This window comes from Hemicordylus capensis, chromosome 6 (assembly GCF_027244095.1).
Source record: "Hemicordylus capensis ecotype Gifberg chromosome 6, rHemCap1.1.pri, whole genome shotgun sequence".
Classification (NCBI taxonomy): domain Eukaryota; kingdom Metazoa; phylum Chordata; class Lepidosauria; order Squamata; family Cordylidae; genus Hemicordylus; species Hemicordylus capensis.
Window position 1 is genome coordinate 45,111,828 of NC_069662.1, and position 19,812 is coordinate 45,131,639.

Consider the following 19,812-nt stretch of genomic DNA (forward strand, 5'->3'; position numbering starts at 1 on the left):
TGAGAAGTCAGAATAGCTGACAGAGAGGTATTCTGACCAATCACCAGCAAGCTAGGCAGAGTCCAGTCCTCTGATCTCCCAGGATCCTGGAAAGTTGGATGTATGTAGCTAGGAGGTGTGGGGGCCTCGATGGGCTTTATCCTCTGAGAGAGGCACCTAGAGGCTCTCTTGTGGAAAAGCTGATCTCCTTGCTTGCTGGAATGAGGTGAGTGGCTAATTGGAGAAACAAGCCTAGGCTTTTGAGTCAAGAGGGTTGGTGGGAAGGGGCCACAGAAGATGCCGGGAGTCCCAAGGTTTGCAGTCTCAGTCTCTTTCCGTGTAAAATCTTCTAAAAGCAGCTCCTCCTGCTGAAGTGAAAGTGAACTCTGAACAAGGGCTAAGTTGCTGTGCACATTAAAAGGAGTCATGCTCCTTATCCCTTGAATTGGAACACAGGAAACCAGGGTGGATTTGATTTAAATCAAACTGATTTAAATCACAATTTAAATCATGATTTAAATCACTAGCAGGGTGGATAAAAATAAAAAAATATCTGATTTAAATTAAAAAAATTGGATTTTTTTATTTAAATCGGATTTTTTTATTTAAATCGGATTTTTTTTTATTTTTATCCACCCTGCTAGTGATTTAAATCATGATTTAAATCGTGATTTAAATCAGTTTGATTTAAATCAAATCCACCCTGCAGGAAACCGCCTTACAGAGGCAGACCATTAGTCCATCTAGCTCAGCATTGTTTGCACAGACAGGCAGTGGCATCTTCAAGGCTGCAGGCAAGGAGTCTCCCTCAGCTTTGTGCTGCCAGGGAGGAAACTTGGAACCTTCTGCATGCAAGCATGCAACCCTTGCTTTAATGCTAAACAATGACTAAAGGATCTGGTGTGAGATGGCATGGTGCTGAATTTGGGAACAGCAGCCCCAATGCTCAGAGGCTACAGCTGGAGACAAGACTACTAGATTAGAAGGATCTTGACTTCATCCAGAAAGGCAATTTGCATGTTCGTAGTAGCCCATTTTTCAGTTCTGCATTTTAAAAAGAGCTGGATAAGAAGGTATTCAGTATTTCTGAATAAGAATTTGAGCTGAATAAGAAGATAGCACAGAAACTGAGGGTCCTTTTCCATATTGCAGGGATTTTCAAACTGGGGTTCCCAGATACTGTTAGACTACAACTCCCACCATTCTCAACCACTATGGTGGAAACCATTGCAACTGGGGGTGATGGGTGGTAGTCCAACAACAGCTGGGGACTCAAGTGTGAAAACCTCTGTCATATGTTAAAAAGCAGGGGAATATCTTAGTTCTGTTCTGCATTCATATATGCTGGAAATGAACCTGGAGAGCAGGCTTACAGGCTTTTAGGAGTGGGATTTCTGTAGGCTGTTGTTGTTTTGATAATGCCTATCTACAGGCAGTAATGGGCTGGATGAGGGATAATAAACTGAAGCTGAATCCAAGCAAAATGGAGGTGCTCATTGCCAGAGGCTGTAATCTGCAAGATGGGATAGAGCTTCCTGTTCTGGACGAGGTGATACTCCCCCAGAAAGAACAGGTCTGTAGCTTGGAAGTGCTCTTGGCCCCAGGTCTCATCCTGGTGCCTCAGGTTGAGGCTGTGGCCTGGAGCTTTTTTTACCAGCTGCAACTGATTTGACAACTCCACTTGTTCCTTGAGGACAATGACCTGAAAACAGTGGTGCACCAGCTCGTAATCTCCAGGTTGGGCTACTGCAACACACTCTATCTAGGGCTGCCTTTGTACGTAGTTCAGAAATGTCAGTTAGTTCACAATGCAGCAGCCAGATTGTTCTCGGGGGTAACCCGGAAAGAACATATTATGCCTGCTCTTAAACAGTTGCACTGGCTGATAATATGTTTTTTGGGGAAAGTACAAAGTGCTGGTTATTACCTCTAAAGCTCTAAATGGCTGAGGTCCAAGTTACCTGAAAGAGCACCTTTCTCTCCCCACTGCTCATTAAGATAGATGGGTGAGTCTTCAGGTGCTACTGGTTCATCTGGTGGCAACCTGGGATCGGTCCTTTTCAGTTGTTGCCCCTAGGTAGGTTGTGCACGTAGATTTTACTTGTCTATGTGCACATTAAATGTGCTAATGTTACTATGTGTACATTAGTAAACACTCCACAAATTTCCAGTGCTCTTTCTTCATGGGGAAACCCTGTAAAGCTGCCCTTGGAATGTTCTATTGCTCAAGAAAGAGGAAAGCAAGGCAAAAATAGCTGGACTGTATGAAAATATACTTCTCACAGCAGGAATAAAACATGAACACACACAAGTAAGCTAATTCAGAGGGCAAGAGTGCCCACTAGTTGACCACCCAACCCTCAATTTATATGTCAGTTTCCCTACCACACAGATTCCAAAATCTTTGCAGAACTTGACTATTTCTGGGCCTTGGACTCTTCCAGCCATTGGAAGTGGCCACTAAGAAGCTGGCCACTGCCTATCCAAACATTCCAGAAGGGTGCCTTTTCCAAAGGAGACTAGCCATTCAACACAGTACCACTGACTATCCCCCTCTCATTCCAGATTTTCAGATTGAAAATTCCTTTTGTCAGAACAGTAGTTGAGGTCTAGGATGATTAACCCAGTGTCAAAACTATAATTCCAGCTTTTATCAACAGGCAAGAGATTGGCCTAATATAAACTCAGAGTGACTCTTGCTGATTCTGACTCCACTCGTCCAATCTATGCCACACTGAAACATGCTCTAGTATGTATGTACCTTCCCACAGATCGCTGCTGATATATGTTGGTATCAGCATCCTAACAGGAACACCCCTGTGGAGTGGAAGCTGGGTCTCCCCTCCCTCCAAAATACTTTGTTCTCTTCAGTTCACAAAAAGCAGCCTTTACTGCTCCATACTTCCTATGCTACAAAGTGCTGCTCCTGCATCCAGTCTGAGGGACATCTGAGCCTGTAGAATGCCATAGAACATTCTATGAAATTTCAGCAATGGCCAACTGGTAGCTTGCAGACCACAGTGAACTGCTGCATTGGTATTCCCCAGCCTCTCAATCCGCAATCCACAGATTGGGAGTGTGAGGCATGGGGAATTAGACAGTGGTACCTTCTAACCAAGAGGCATTGACATGCCTCATGCTTCCAGGTTGGCATGGAGAGGAGATCTGTGCTCCGCTTCTTACCTTGCAAGTGCCCCTGCTCATTTCCTGAAGAAGGCAGCCCTGAAAGGCACCAAGTGACTGACTTGTGAAAAGTGATTTGCTCAGGGGCAGGTACTGACTAGACAAAGAGTAACATGGGAGTGAGTTGTGCATCTCTTCCAACCTGTGCATCTTGGAAGAGTTGTGCATCTCTTCCAATAAATGTTTTCTTGGTTGGAAGCAATGTCTTACACCTCCTACAGATATTTTGCAATCGTCACCTGAAGGTCATCCCCTTTCTCCACCCAGGGATGCCCTGCTGCTGCCTTCATATGTCAGGTCACCAAGAGCATCAAGCCAGTCATTAAACTTCCCTAGGACTGCAGATTTCCATGCTCCTCTCCACTTCCATCCAGCACTGCCATGGAGTTGTTCCAGTGGATCCTGATGTTCCTCATCATCTTGCTAACTGGTGCCTCTCTCCTTTACCAGCATAGCACCACCTTCAACTTCTTCTGCAAGATGGCCCTTTTCTATGTCTGGATTACACTCGTAACAGCCATACTGAGCCCTATTGTAGCTGCTTTTTATGGGCAACGAGTGGAAAACATGAAGTGAGTAGAAAGCCTTGGTTGGTTCTATCCTCAGCTTTGTGGGATGGGCATGTTTTTGGGCCATAAAATGGGTCTCAGCACCAGGCATTTCCACTTGATCCTTTTGAAATGGGCTGGTGATATCCAGTGTTTTGAGCCTAGGGCATTGTTTCTCAGCTTGTGATATGTGTAGCCTGGAGGGTACACCGGCAGGTATGGGAGGAGGAGGGGAGAGAGAAAGGGAGGAGGAGGAGAATGCCTGCTTGCCTTTGCTGTTCAGTTTTGCTGGTTACTGCCTAGGATTAGTCTCTGGCCACATTTGCACATAACATGGAACCTCAGGTCAAATGGACCCATGGTTTCACTCCCCTCTGCTTTCCTGTCCGAATTTGGGTGTCACAGAGAGCAATCTCTCTGTAGTCAGTGAGATTACAGACAGGAAGGGGAACTGGCTGTGTGGGCTTCCTTCTTGTCTGAAGGACAGCCCTGGCATCCAATCACAGCCGGAGTGAGGGAGGAGCATCCTCCCTCAACTCCGGTTGCTGAAGAGTGAGACTGCAGTGCTGCATTCGGATGCTACATTGGCACTGCAGAACTGGAGGTACAGATGGTGAAACCTACTACAAACTGAAGGTATAAATCTCAGTGTGGGGAGAGAAGTGACAGAATCATTTTCAGTTGCATGCTTTCGGACGTAAACAAATTTCAATCAGATGCCCCTTCAACTCCAGTTTTGTGTTACATGTGAATGCGGCCTCTCTCGCCCTCTTTTCCTATGTCTCTACCTTGCCCCTTTCTCCTCTCATAACAATGGCAAGAAAAATTGGCATGCACACTTTTTAACCACCAATAATTTTGCATGCCACGCTCTGTGCAGCACTGGGTTCAGCCCTCCAAGCTTTGTACAACACCACCTCTAACCCAGGTACATACTTGAGTTGCACACTCCTATTGTAAAAGATGGCAACCCTACCTATACTAGATCGGACCACTGTCATATAATGGCCATATATAAACAGCCCTTCTTCCAACTTATGGCACACATTACTATAGATATAAAACCTACTGGAAAATTGAGGCACTTCTTAAATTTTTGGCACTTCTTACATTTCTGGCACTTGTCACTGGTAAGTTTACTGTACCTCTTTGGTCCTTGTGGTGTTTGTCAGAAATCCATTCCTGAATCCAGGCCAGTTTTTGAAGAATGCTTTCAATTAGTTACAGCCAGTTCTACACTGTGGAGGAAGCAGAAGAACAGGAAAGCTGGCTGGATTGTTGGCTGTGTAAACATCTAAAGGCAGACTTTATTAATTCCTGTTGTGTTGATTTTACTTTACTGGCTAATCCTTGCATATTACAACTCTTAATTCTGTGGATGGATTCTGCAGCCCTTGTTTATTTTCCCTTTTAGGTGTTAAATGGGGAGCAGATGCATCTTGTCTCTTGTGCACATGCATGAACCACACGTGCCGTTGGTGAGGCTCGTTTTTAAACTGCTACAAAGAACAACATATTATAAGGCAGTTGTATTTTTTGAGTATAAAACCCTTCTTGTTTTTAAATCATGTGACCAGATCCAGATAATGGCTAGGTTAATCCTTTCTTGCTTGCCGAAACACAAAATGACAGTGTACTACTACTCTGTGTTTCACACAACTGCCAATCAAAATACGCAATGCAGCTATATGAGTTTGCATTGCAGTTTCTGTATTCTGTAGTGAGCACACCCAGATCCATTGTGAAATCTCTATAAGAAGTTTTTTTTTTTTTAAGGAGGAAACTGTTGTGATCTCACTCCCTGCTTCCGGGCCAAACTAGAGTTATGTGGCTGGACCCAGACATCTTTCCCTTTTTCAAAAAGCTGTGGGAGGATTTGAGCTGAGACCATAGCATGCAAGGGAAGGGGACTTAACTTTTTGCCCCATGCCAATTCTGTGCTGTGACGTGAAATAATATGCGTCCTGTAATGTGTCCCCCTTTGTCAGAGATGGCTTGGCCACTCTTCTTTGTGCACTGGTAACAATGTACACAGGTACAGCTCTGATATCTGTATTATGCATTTGAATGGCCTGTATCTAGTTTCACCTTTAAAATGAACACAGGTACAGTCATTCACACAAACACATGTACAGACATCTGTACACTCCTACAGCATCTATATATTTAATTCTCCTGGTTGAGCCTTGGAATGTGTGTCCCGGCGCCTAGCTGATTGGCTGGGCGGTGGAGGCGCCTGATTGGCTGAGGCGCACACAGGAGAATTGGTCACTGTGGTGGCAGCGGGCCCAGCCGCGGAGGCCGGAGGCGGTGGCGGTGGGCCCGGCCGCGGAGGCCAGAGGTGGTGGGCCCGGCCTAGCTCACAGAGGACAGAGGCGATGGTGGCGGGCCCGGCCTAGCTGTGGAGGGCAGAGGCGACAGCGGGCCCGGCCCGGCGCCACTGCAGAGGCCAGCGGTGGCCAAAGGCAGAGGCGGTGGGCCCAGCCGCGGAGGTCAGAGGCAGCGGTGGGCCAGAGGCGGCAGTTGGCCCGGACCGGCCACGGAGGTGGGCCCGGCCACAGAGGCCAGAGGCAGCGGCGGGCCATCGGTGGGCCCGGCCCAGCCGCCGTGGAGGCAAGCGGCAGCTACGGGACTGGCAAGCCCCAGGAGGGGGAAAGAAAATGGGGCGGGCAGAAGTGGCGGTGGGGAGGAGCAGCGGCTGGGCCCGGAAGTGGAGACTGGGGGGGAGAGGTAACCACCGGCCACAAAGAGCGCACAGATGCTCTGTGCGGGGTCGGCTAGTAATGTCTGAATTGAGCTAATGTATCCATGAGATGGGGCATACCTCATCAGTTTTAAAACAATTTCACTGGTTCCTTGTTCACTTATATGCCCAATTTAAAAGTGCCATTGTTTACTAAGGCTGGGCTGATTGATTAATTGTTGAATTTCTATACTGCCTTTCATTAAAACAATCTCAAGGCAGTTCATTATTGGTTTTGTATTAAGTTTCATGAAAGTTCTTAAATAAAAATGTTCAGCCAAATGTGGAGGGGACATGCCTTCCCCTCTTCCATGTTTCAGGGGCAGGAGGCAAATTCCAACAGGGGGCACATTCCAACAGGGGGCATACTTTACCAGACCCTCCCCCCACAGCTTGTGACCATCATTTTAGTTTCATTCTGGGGCACTTTGAGGAAATTAAAATGGCAGCTGGTGGCTGGAAGGATTGTGGATACATTTAACACCCCTGTCCTCAAAATCCACTCTTCCCGTAAAATAACTGAATGTTCCCAAGGGTGGAGCTATAATAGAGCGGATGGGTTCAAAGAACCTGGGAGCAACCTGCCTTCGCTTTCCTCTGCCCCCTGAGCCAGTACTCATTTCCCAGCTGGTGTTTGCAGTAGTAGTAGTAGTACTGGTGTTTGCTGGCTGAGTGCATCTATTTCCCTTTCTCTCCCTCGCTGGAGGAAGAGAAAGCGAGGAGACATGCACCCCAGCCAGGGAATGAGCTCCGGAGGATTCATGTGGCCCCTCCAGGGCTCTGACCATGCCCTTTGTGTGTGACATCATGTGCAAGGGGTGTCACTGGTACATGCACTGTGTGTGCCTGGCAGGGCCACAGGGACAGGGGTAAACACAGGCCCCCATTACCCTAGCTCCACCAGTGCCCCCTCCCACTTACTCTGTCAAGTGTTGAGACAAAAAACAGAGGCGGGGGGGGGTTTGCCTCAGCCTTAGTTTTAATTTTAAAACTGAATCTAGTAACTTAAAAAAAACATGAAGCATTAGTAACTTAAAAAAAACATGAAGCGTGAACTAGTTGTAACTTTAAAGGCCAAGGTGGCTTGGGAACCAAGTATCTGAAGGGTCGCCTACTCCCCCATGAACCTATCCGATTGCTAAAATTCCTCAGGTGTCCTGATCCTCACAGATTAGGCGGGTGGTAACTGGGGGGAAAGCCTTTCCAGTGGTGGCATTCCAAATTTCTCAGTGTCAGGCTGCAGCAAAGGGAACAGGAACAGAAGTGTGGGGTGGTGGGGGTGGGGGAGGCACCCCTATTCTCACACATTCCCTCAGCAGTCCTTACAACACCTCTGTGAGTTCGGCCAGTATCATCATGTTGCATTGCCATGGTGGATCTGAGACCTAAACAACAATGGCTTGCCTAAGGTGACAGAGGGATTTCATGGCCATGGCAAGATTTGAACCAAGGCCTACCTCGCTCACAACTTGTGCTCTTAGCCTCTGCACTGCACCAGCTCTCAAAGTTAATTAACTGTAATTCTGTGATGGGGCTAGGAGTGCCTAACAGGGAATGACCTCAACAACTACGAATCCCAGGATTCCTTGAGGGAAGCCATGACAGCTGAGCCAATGCATGTTTCTAGTGTGAATGAGCTGTATGGTCCAGAGCACAGCCCACAGTGCTGTGGTATACTGCTTTGCCACACAAACCATCATCTTCTGGTTTTCTGCCCTCTGCAGGATTCTGCGCTTCACCATTCAGCCACTCAAACATTTCTTCGGCATCAAGATTGTGGTGCAGGGCTCCAAGAACCTGAATATCAAGGAGCCGTATGTGATGGTTGCCAACCATCAGTCCCATATTGACCTCCTTGGTAAGTTGCTAGCGTGTCGAATCTGGATTTTTGCATGGAAACTAGTCAGCAAATTTTAATGCTGTTAGCAGCATTTATGTCATCACTAATCTATCTCTAGCTTCTAATTAGGGAGGAGTCAAGATGGGAACACTTGATGAATCTGAGCACTGAGAGGTGGGAGCTGGCAATTCCAAATCAGAGCAGAAACAAAGGTTTTCCTAATATTGTCATGATTAAAATATTTTGACATCTGTAGTCTTCAAATCTGAATTGCTAACCACGGCCTAAAAATATATATATTCTAAAATCCATATATATTATCGCTATTTTCACAACAGCCCAATAGGTTAGGCTGCTATTATTCATCCCCTCTATCTGTAAAATGGGGATAATATTACTGGCCTTTACTGTAGGCCTGCTGTAAGGATTACTGAGAATAATGTATGCGAAGCAAATACAAATTTCAGAATTCAAATTTCATATCAAATCCTCCAGCTGTGTTGCCCACATTTTGAGCTTGAACTTTCTCTTAATCTTTTTGTCGTGGGTCTCAAACTCACGCTCCTCACATGGGTCTCAAACTACCCCTACCAAAAACAACAACAACAACTCAACAACATTCGAATTGGAAACCTGGGCATGCAAACATTATTAAATTTACTAAACTAGCAGTTAGAAGTCAAAGATTTTTGTAAACCCAGATTCATACTTCAAAATAAATTTCAGTTTTATTCTTAATGGATTAATGAGAATAATTAAAGGATGAGACCATTCCACAAGTGCTATGAACCTATTATAAATATTGTTATTTCAGTTTTATTTCACCTCTACTCAAATCCCAAACTTGGCATGAAGGGCAAGGGAGCAAGAGGCATAGAAGGGGAAGTTTCAGGAAAAATTCATGGACAGAGGGATAATTCTTCACCTCACCACTTGCTACTTAGGGGGTCCCATTGGTCAAATAACTCCAGTTACAAAAAGTGTTCCTTCCTTCCCAAGGAATGGCGGAGATCATACCAGATTGTTGTGTGCCAGTTGTCAAAAAGGAAATACTGTACCTGGGCTCAGTTGGCTGGGCCTGCTGGTTATGCAAAATGATTTTCATTGACCGCGGAAAACCATGTGAGGCCATGGATACCTTAATGCAGGTGGCACAAACTATACGGCATCAGAATGTGAGTACTTTGGAAAAGGACCAGAAAAAGGTTAGGGCTCTGGGAGAGGGATCCCTGGGAAAATGCAGGTTGGAGGAGAAGGAGGAAGTGATGGCAAAGTCAGAGGAGACTACACTGGCCAATTTTTCAGAGGCAACGACCATCAATCCCAAACTATTCATACTGTCCCAAGGCACCTTTGGTGGCATGTCACAAAAATATATGTTACATAAAGGCCTCCATGAAGCCCATGTACCCATCTACAGAGGAAGATGCCCACTATGTCTTCATATGATTTGCTGCTCTGCCCTAGCTTCCTGTAAATCACTTTCTGCTGGGGGCAGGTGATCCGAGATGCACTTCACTCCTACACCCATGAAAGTAAACAGTGTTCTTTTAGAGCCAAAAGACATAAGAAGAGCCCTGCTGGATCAGGCCCAAGGCCTATCGAATCCAGCATCATATTTCATGCAGTGGCCCACCAGATGCCTTTGAAAAACCCACAGGCAAGAAGTGAGGGCACACCCTCTCTCCTGCTGTTGCTCCCCTCTTACTGACCTCTAAGGCTGGAGGTGGCCTCTAGCCACCAGGCTAGTAGCAGATTATGGGGTCACTCTCCATGCCCTGCCCTTTTAGGCACCTTTATCTTCACTTGAACTCCAATACTAGGAGATGAGGAGGCATGGATTCAGTTCCCTTCATCTGTGGAATCCTGTTTTCTGCGTTGCCTTCACCTGTGTGCTCTACAAGGGGGAAACAAATCAGACCCTCTACCCCGCTCCCTGATTTATACATGAGTGGAACTGAAATGGACTTGCTGTCATCACTCCTAGCCTGACCATAAAAGTACAACTCTTCTTGTGGGTATAAAAATGAAGTATATATCCAATCTTAACTGAGGGGTGAGGAGCTGCCTCAGCTATCAGAGATCTGGAAACCCATTGTATTAACAAGGATGTGGTTGTAGGGCAGGTTATTCCAGGAGGACAGTTCAGGAGGGTGTCAACACTGGAAACAAGACTGCTCAAGAGTTGGTACCTATCCTGAAGGAAAAATGACACCTGGGAAATGTGAATCTATATGTCATCCATCCTGATACATCCCTTTCCCCAGCAAGCCAAGCCTCCTGTGCCTTTAATGGCTGCATGACAGGAGATAACCTTTAACAGCAGAGAAGTCATGATGGGCAAAGCTTCACCTGCCACATTTCTGCCTGCCCTGCAGCTGCTAAACGCATAAATGTTCTGGAGTCTAGTAGTGTAGGGGGTTTGAGAAGGAGCAAGGACGGGATGGCAGCAGGAGTATCTGGTTTCAGAATGTAAGGTTCATACGTGTATTTCACCTGGTGGTTTTTTTCATCTTCCTCCTGTACCTGTCCAGATGAGGGTCTGGGTTTTCCCAGAAGGCACAAGAAACCAGAACAAAACCATGCTGCCTTTCAAGCAGGGGTCCTTTCGCTTGGCTGTGGAGGCCCAGGTAAGCCCTCACATGACAAATGTGATGTTGAAGTGAACTGCCAAATGGGGATGGTTTCACCTCCCCCAGCGGTGCTTCCACACTACAGTTCTACAGCGTTGCTGAGGTACTGCTCTTGCACAATTAACTAGAATGGAAATTAAAAATGGAGGCTCCGCACAGCATGCAATATAGTGCTATATTAACAAGTAATGCCCTCCCCCATGGCCAAGATTTATTCATGTTTGCTCACAGGTGCTTTTGTGACAGGCATAAATCCAACTGGTGCAATCCCCTTTCTGTCCCCTACCATTAAAAAAACACACAAAACCCTACTCCAAATAAACTCTGCTTCCTGTTACCACTGCCTCTTATAATGGTGTAAGGGCAAAGCCAACAAATATGAGAATAAAACTGATACAAAAGCAGGAAAACAGTTATATTTAATTAACTATGTAAAGCTGTCACTTCCGTAGAAATGGAGAAATTCCAGAAAAATTGTTGTTCTTGTGCTTCGGTAATATTTCACAAGATACCAACTTTTATTAAGGCTGTAAGGAAAAAAAACCCTTTTTTACATTTAATAATCTGATCTACAAAACTTAAGAGGACCTGTTCATTGAGGGCTTAGACTGCAGCTGCAATAGGAGAAGGAAGTGTTTAGTTCATGTGGCTTCAGAGATGTAGCTAGGTAATTTTGGGCCCTGGACCTAAAGGGCTAGCAGAGGGGTGGGGGGTGGGCTTTGCAAGATATGCATCCTCTCTCCCTTTCCCCACTCCTAACACACAAACACAAACACACACAGGCTAATTTCTTTTTTGAAGACCCACAGCACAGTTAGACACTATGAAAGCACCTCTCAGAAGACATTTGTTTCCTGCTTTTCCACCAGCTATGTAGTCTTTACAATACAGATCATTAAATAAGTAGATAATAAAAATTATGCTGTTATCCAAACTTTATTGTGACCCTGAAACTTCTCATATCATACCATTATATCGTGTGATACCATTACATCATACTATGAGAACCATGAATATTGCAATCCCCAATTTGTTGTGAAAACAGAGGCATTTACCATCATTGTTTCTGCAAATATTTAAATAGAAGTTACAAACACAGATTCAATCCTGCTACTTGTTAGCCAAATGCACTACTTTTTACACCAGAATATGTTCAGGGAAACTCTGAAGAAACTTCCCACTGACCTGCAGGTACCACATTTTGCATGGCCATCTTGCCACTTACATTAGCTGAATGTACTACTTTTTACCAAAAAAATATGCTTTGGGAAAGGATGAAACAGGGTGGGGGTTTTTTGGGGGGGGGGCGGGGGGAGTATTTTTAGAAGGCATTCTGAATAAGATACTTCCCACTGACCTGCAGATACCAAATTATGAATGGACACTCCAGCCATTCTTCCCTCTGTCTGAAGTCTGGCAGCAGGAGTGGGAAGGAACCCGCCCCAGCAAAGATGGCAGGGGAGGGGGAGAAGAAACAGAGCACAGGACAGAAGAAATACTTCAGCAGGTGCAGGGGAAGGGGAGAAATATGGCAACGGTAGGGTTACCCACAATCCCTTCTTAGCAGCAATGTCCCTTATTTCAGCCCAAAGTTGTCTATCCCTTACGAGATACCATTTGCCCCTTATTTTCAGTTAATGGGAAGAACTTATGGCTCAGATCAAGCCAGTGATTTTCACTGACAAATAAATAATTAATGAGCTCCAACTCCTTTCCTTTCTCCCTCCCTACCAGAGCATTCTGTGATTCTGGTGGGCTGCAGGCTTAGGGTTGCCAATGGTGTCCCCAATATGGGATATTAACAACAACAATAACATTAACCACCATCAGCGATTGGCTAACTTAGCATTATCCAGGTATCAGGATCATGAATATCATGCAAGCGATGACTGTAGAGCTCATGTGTGAAACCTTTTTTTTACTGGCTAACAACACTTCTCTTTCTAGAAAACAAAATTGCATTCATACCCAGATTGGCTAACCATGATTATATCAATAAGTGGTGGAGAAGCAATCTAAGTTGTAACTTATAACATAGTTTCAGATGAAAGTGGTAAAACACACACAGCACTCAAGTTCCCAGTTACTCCCGCATACTCTCTGCCTCATGTCCCTTATTTGGGCAGTAGAATGTTGGCAACCCTAGGTGGCAGGAACCAGCCCCAGACTAGGGAGGAATACTGCTGCTGCGAGGGAGTGTAGTGGCGGAAATCAGCAAATCTCCTCCCATCCCCGTCCCCCAGTCACTGTGCATCTTTCCAGCCGCAGCCATGGTGTTTCCTTTCTCCTGCCGCCTGTCAAAGCAGCAACAATCCTCTCCATTTGCTGGGGGTGGTTCCTGCCGCTGCCATGTTTCTTCCCCTTGCGCTTGCCAAAGCAGCAGCATTTCTTCCCCCCACCCCACACTTATTGGGACTAGAGGGAATAACCCTCAGCAAGGGAAGAAACACAGTGGCTGCAGGAACCAACCCCAGACTGGGGAGATGCTTTGGCAGATGCAGGCAGCGGTGGGAAGACACACAGTGGCGGGAAACTGGGAACCAGCAGAGGCGTAATTATAGGGGGGGCATGGGGGGCACGTGCCCCAGGCGCAATCTTTTCTGGTCACGTGGGGGGCGCCGCCATGACAAAAAATATATTTTATTATTTTTTATTTTTTGTTAATACAAATGTTTCCTGCTCAGTGCAGCAGCGCTGCAGCAGTCAAGGGAGCGCGTTGGCACCCCCTCCCCCACGAGCAGTCCCTTCTGTGCCGCCCGCGCCCCCCATTGTTTTGCTGGCGCCTGGCGGCCAGTCAGTGGCCTGGCTTGGCGGCGGCGGGCGCTTGTGAGGAAAAACCTAAGTATAATGTAGTATGTTGGGGGGGCAGGGGGGCGCCATTTCAGTGCTTGCCCCGGGGACCGTTTTCCCTAGTTACGCCTCTGGGAACCAGAGAGACATGTAGGCACGCTGGGACTGCAGCCTGCCATGCTGCCTCTGAGAAGGAGGTGTGTTGGCCACCTGGTGGGATTTATAGAGATTCCTGACAGGCAGGCGGCAGCAGCGCAGGCAGCGGTGGTGGTGGGGAGATGGAGAGTGCTGCATTTGGGGGCTCCAGAGACAGCAGGGCACCAGACTTGTGCCCAGAGGTCTGTGCAGAACAGTGCCTCTAAGAAATCTTTATAAAGCCAGTTAAGTGGGAGCCATTCATTTGACTGAAATCAGAGCAGCTACAGAGCTACTACAATGTTTTGGGGTTAGCTGGCCCTACAAGGAGATGGGAATCCTCTTTCTCCTTCCCAAGTAAGATTTGAGAGCTGACTGCCCTATTGCAGAAGACTCATGGGGATCAATATTCCACGTTAAGGGCTTTCCAAGATGGTGTAATACCAAATTTCTAACCTCACAACTTTGTTTCACCATAGGTCCCTATCATCCCTGTTGTGATCAGCTCTTATCAGGACACTTACGACTTCAAGGGCAAAAGGTTCACCCCAGGTGAGTCTGATCTACAGGCAGGGCCATGCAGAGCAGCAGGTGCCGCTTCCCTCCTCTCCCCAGAATCATAGCTGGGAGTCAGATTGAGATGTAAACACATATTAGTGTTGCCTTTTTATTTTTAATGGCAGCCAGACTTCTGTGCCTTGCATAGCTGACAGGCAGAAATTCAGCAAGTGAAGCCCCTTTCAAGATATAAGTCCATCTGCCCCATTATCATCTGACCTGCTTAGCTAAAATACCAAGCCCATGTTATGGAACATTTCGGGGAGTTGAAAAGGCAGATAGTGGTGTTAGACTGGCCTATAGATAGATGGGAGGGGTTGAGGATTGTTTTGATGTGAAGGGGGGATTCTGGACTTCTAAAGCAATCTATCTATTTTGGATGAAGGGGAGTTCTTTTGCCTGTTAATGGATTTTGATATATTTCTTAGAAGCTGTTGGGTATAGTTACTTTGTGTGCCTTTATTGCTTTATTAATTTTGATTGTGTATTTATATTTTTAGCCAGCTTTCCAAGGGGGAGGTTTATAAGTTCACCCTTTCATAAGTGAGATCACCCTCTCATGTGTTTCTCCCTCTAATAACACTTGTATTGGATTACAGTCCAATACAAACCACATTCGCAGCACATAGGACCACAATGGGGATTGTTGTTGTTGTTGTTGCCACCTCGCCATGTTGTTTCAAGATAGTGGCCACTCGAAGTAACCTTTAAGTGACCACTGTTGTAAACTTTAATGGAGAACCCACTACTGCACAAGGCAGACTGTTCCACCATTTATCAGTTCTTAAACATAGCAAATTCCTCCCAATATCTAGCCTGAATCTGCTTACTTGCAATTTCAACCCAATAGAGCCCTGCTTCCAGAAGCAACTGAAACATGTCCACTCCTTCTTTATGACAGCCCTTCAAATACTTGAGGGCAGCTATTGTATCTCCCCTTACTCTCTGTTTCTCCAGGCTAAACATACCCAGTTCCTTCAACCATTCCTCATAGGACTTGGTTGTCAGATGCTTCACCGCCATCTCTATGACCCTCCTCTGAACCCATTCCACTTTATCAAATGTAGTGCCCAGAACTGAACACAGTATTCCCTGTCCTCTCACAAGATCTAAGGGTTAAACTACATCTTACAAAAATAGGGATTAAGAGCTGTGCTTAAGATCAGAAATTTGTCTCTTTCGGGCCAGTTCCAGCTTTCAGGGGATTCTCTCTATGCTGCCTTCCTTGAGCTGCCTCCTAGCTCAGTGGGCCTGAGAAAATTACTCCAGGGACACAGGAAGACTATGGGTGCAGAGGTAGTCTTGGGAATTAGCAGGGGGTCATCAGCCGTTGCCCAACAATGCCAACCCAACAACAATCCTTTGTCTCTTAACAAAAAGCACAAGGGATGCCTGTGATCCAGATTGTGGCATAGGAAGGGTTAATCCTTTCACCTGTGCCATTTTTCTACCAAAGACTGCTATCTCAAATTGCTATTTTGCCTCTGAAACAGCTGTTTACCACTGGACAGTAGGCCTGTGCAATATTGGATTTCCGATATTGGAAATGGCCCAATATAGTTGATATCAAATATACTGAAAATAATTCCAGGGTGATATTCAGAAGGCTATATTGGATCAGAATGATCTTATACAGTATCTGGGATATCAGGAAAAATATCTGAAATAATATCAGAATATCGGAATATAACATGGCAGCAGAAATATAAAATGGAGTTCCCCCCACCCCCCGATCACAGCTTGGGGTGAGGAGATCTGCCATCTATCCAAGAGTTAAGAAGTTGATTTTTACCAGCAGTTCTCAAGATGTAAACCGCCCTGAGCCACTTTTGGAAGGGCAGCATAGAAATAAAATCAAATAAATAAATAAATAATAAGATTCCAATTGGAAATCTGATAATTATACCAATATTTTGAAGGGTCAAAAAACCCAATATTGATATCTATCGGATCAGCTCGGATATTTCTGATTTATCAGATCAGCTCAGATATTTCTGATGGCCTACTGGATACCCCCGACCACCTATTGCTTTTTGTTAAATAAAATACAGTTTGGGCCCGAAACATGCTTTCTAATAATATGGTTATTGTAACATATGGTTTGGGCCTCCGGCTGCCAATTCTGCTTGTAATACTCCTGCTCAGAAATAACACATTAAGGAGAACTCTTTGTGCTAGTTTTCATGCACATCAGAAATTAGCAGCTCACAGAAAGGGCTAGGCTTGAACCCTTCCCCCCAACAGGTTAATTTTCTGTGTGCAGGGAGGGTTTTTTATTGCTTTTTACTTTTTTTTTTAATGGAGAAAAATTCACTCATGAAATCCCTCCCCTCCCCACAGTCTTACATGGTACAACTCAAATACAGGTTTATCGCCCACAAGGCTACTGAAATAATTCACCAGGATTTATTTCTGATAAACATGCATAGGATCAGGCTGCAATACTCAAACCCCCAAACAAATTATTTTCCTCTCTTAAACGTGTATCACACAGCTTTTCATGTGCTTTATACTAACCTGTTTGTTCCCAACTGACCAAGGATGAATTAAGGAAGCGCTATTTACTTCAGAGGGCAGACTTTCTGAGCAAATGCACCCGTCTCTTCTCCTTAAAAAGCCACTATCCTATTTTTGAGATCAATTTGTGTTGCATGTAGCCTAGAAGACTGCTATCTTGTCATGAACCCTTCCTCTACTAAATCGCACATATTTCCCCAGTCTTCCCAGTTAATTGCTTACACCTGATCAGAGGCGTAACTATAGGGGGGGCAGGGGGGGCACGTGCCCCGGGCGCCATCTTTTCTGGTCACGTGGGGGGCGCCACCATGACCAAATCTTTTTTAAAAATTTTGTTAATACAAATGTTTCCTGCTCAGTGCAGCAGTGCTGCAGCAGTCAAGGGAGTACATCGGTGCCCCCTTACCCACGAGTGGTCCCTTCCGCGCCGCCTGTGCCCCCCCCATTGCTTTGCTGGCACCTGGCGGCCAGTCAGTGGCCTGGCTTGGCGGCAGCGGTGGGCGCTTGTGAGGAAAAACCGAAGTATAATGTAGTATGTTGGGGGGGCGGGGGGCGCGGTGGGGGGCGCCATTTCAGTGCTTGCCCCGGGCGCCCTTTTCCCTAGTTACGCCTCTGCACCTGATGCACCTGTCCTTTCGCCTCCTACAACATTGCCCTTTTAGAACAATTCCTATTCCTGCATAGATTTTTGTGTGTGTCTCCCTCCCCACCCCCTTCCCAACAGGAATTTGGACCATTAGGATTTTGCCTAAGATAGAAACGCAAGGTCTGGGGCCAGAAAACATCCCTGCACTTATTGACAGCACCCAGCAAATGATGCAGGAAACATTCTGGGAAATCTCTGGAGAAGCGTAAAGCGAGAAGGATGCCTGACTAGGAGAGCTACTCCCTTCCAAAGAGGATGACTGAAGTGGCACATGGACAACACAGCAGAAACTTTGGGGAGGTGGGGGCAGAGCTTTGGACCAGGGGGTTGAGTCCAGTTTAACCCCTTTCCCTTGCCAAGATACCAATTCTCCATTGTATACCTACAACGCAAGTCTTCTGCGACAGCTCATTTAACTTATGCCATAGAAAATAATTTGATCCAAAAGAAGGATGAGGATCAGAGATAGAACTGCCATAGGGTCCCAGGGGCTAAACAACCTTAGAATCTGCTTTGAGTGCCAGACAACTCAACTAACTAACAAGAGGCAAAAAGTTATCTTGTCCCTGCTGGATCAGATCCAAGGCCCATCAAGTCCAGCACTCTGTTTCACACAGTGGCCCACCAGATGCCCCTGGGCATCTTGGTTAGACTCCCAAAATCCACAGCCCCTTCTGTTCTGCATTATCAATATTAGTTTGTGCTGCTGCCCTTGTATAACTCAAAAGCCTGCAATCATGCAGCAACAGACATGGGCCTGATAAAACATTTAACCTGGGAGCTGCCTGGCTTTCCCCCAGCTACAATGGCAAGATCAGGTTTTCCTCAAAGCCAAGATTCAGCTCTGTAACTAGAGGGATAGTAAGCGCAGCTGAGCAAAGTCATTGCTTTAATGGGTTATTGATGTATTGACATTGAGTGTTGTCTTAGTAATGTTATTTATTTGGAATTTTCTTAATTTTATTGTCAGCTGCTTTAGGGATCTTTTGTAGACCAAACAGCAGCAGAAACTAAGTGCTTTTGAGCATGTTCTGAATGCCTTTCCCAAATACTGCAAAGCAAGTACCATCTAGGACTGGGGAAAGGGGTCCTGGTCAAAGGGTATCGCTTCTAGGCAGACTTCAACCTTGGCACTGCTCTTCGAAAGGAAGGAAGGAAAACTGAGCAAACAAAATCTAGGAAGAGTTACAAGTGCATGGCTAGAATCAGCCCCATTTTTAATTCAGGGTCCCAGTGTCATATGAGAACATATGACAACTATGCAGTCCAGTTATGCTATCAGTGAGCTTGTCCCTGTACCTGAAGGAAATACAGAGTGAGTCCTAGCTCAGGAATCTGTCTGTCTACAGCGAATACAATTAAAATAAAGGCATTATAAAGCATTTGCAGAGTATCTTTTCCGTGCGACACAACACAACTAGTCTCCTACACATTTGGAGTCTGAAGAACTTGCTTTTTGGAAACCAAGCCACCACATAAGGTTTTCAAAAGAAAACTTCCAGAAGTGTTATAATTTGATATAACACTGATAAGTGTTATAATAACATCATACAGTTGAATACAGCCCATCTGAGACCTAGCATACCAAACTTCTGCTAAGATGCTACAGCTGAAGTGGTCCAAGGTAGCTGGATAATGACACAAGCGGAAAGAAACTTCCTAAAAGGCAACTAAACTTGTTAGGCCTCTGTCTGATCTTTATCTGGAATCTGAAGTAGGATGCCAGATCTGAACATCAATCTGTTTCCTCCCACGAACAGACAGGACATTGCCTAACATCTCAGGTGACAAGTTGGCTGCTCTGTCACAGGACTCTAGATGGAGATTTCAGTTCCACACTGCTGACCTGGTTGTAAGATGGGAACAACTTAATCTCTAACTGATCAACCCACAAAAGAAATAGGCAAGCAGGTGGTTTTTAACACATTTTTAATCTTTTCCCAAAACCCTCATAGGATCCTATGGGGAAAAGTATAAAAATTGTTAAAAAATCACCCACTTGCCCATTTCTTTTGCGGGTTGGGTAGTAGGTAGCACCCATCATGCCCTACCACAGAACCCACTTTGGTGTCCTTAGGAGCTACCCATGGGGAACAGTTGAGTGTTTTGAGTTTCTCTATTGTTCTTTGTGGTTGAAACACTCTAGATGTTTCGAGTTGTTTTGTTGAAACAGCTGGCTCGGCCGCTGTTTCTGACAAAACATTTCAGGTGTTTGCGTTTCATTTCAAGCTTGAAACAGA

General features: G+C 45.7%; 1 protein-coding gene across 7 annotated transcripts; it reads left to right on the forward strand.

The window, feature by feature from the left end:
* Positions 1-71: 71 nt before the first annotated feature.
* LOC128329411 (1-acyl-sn-glycerol-3-phosphate acyltransferase alpha-like) lies at positions 72-18,954 on the forward strand. 7 transcript variants are annotated; one of them, XM_053260560.1, is made up of 8 exons: positions 72-205; positions 3,430-3,734; positions 8,178-8,311; positions 9,293-9,468; positions 10,828-10,923; positions 12,290-12,463; positions 14,331-14,403; positions 17,651-18,954. In XM_053260560.1, exons 2-8 carry the CDS (start codon positions 3,544-3,546, stop codon positions 17,779-17,781), a joined length of 975 nt encoding a protein of 324 aa, XP_053116535.1. In that variant the 5' UTR covers positions 72-205; positions 3,430-3,543; the 3' UTR covers positions 17,782-18,954. The 7 variants fall into 7 exon arrangements, with proteins under 7 accessions (XP_053116535.1, XP_053116536.1, XP_053116540.1 ...); XM_053260561.1 differs by having other exon boundaries at positions 12,290-12,433; XM_053260562.1 differs by having other exon boundaries at positions 98-205; positions 3,613-3,734.
* The last annotated feature ends 858 nt before the right edge of the window (positions 18,955-19,812 follow it).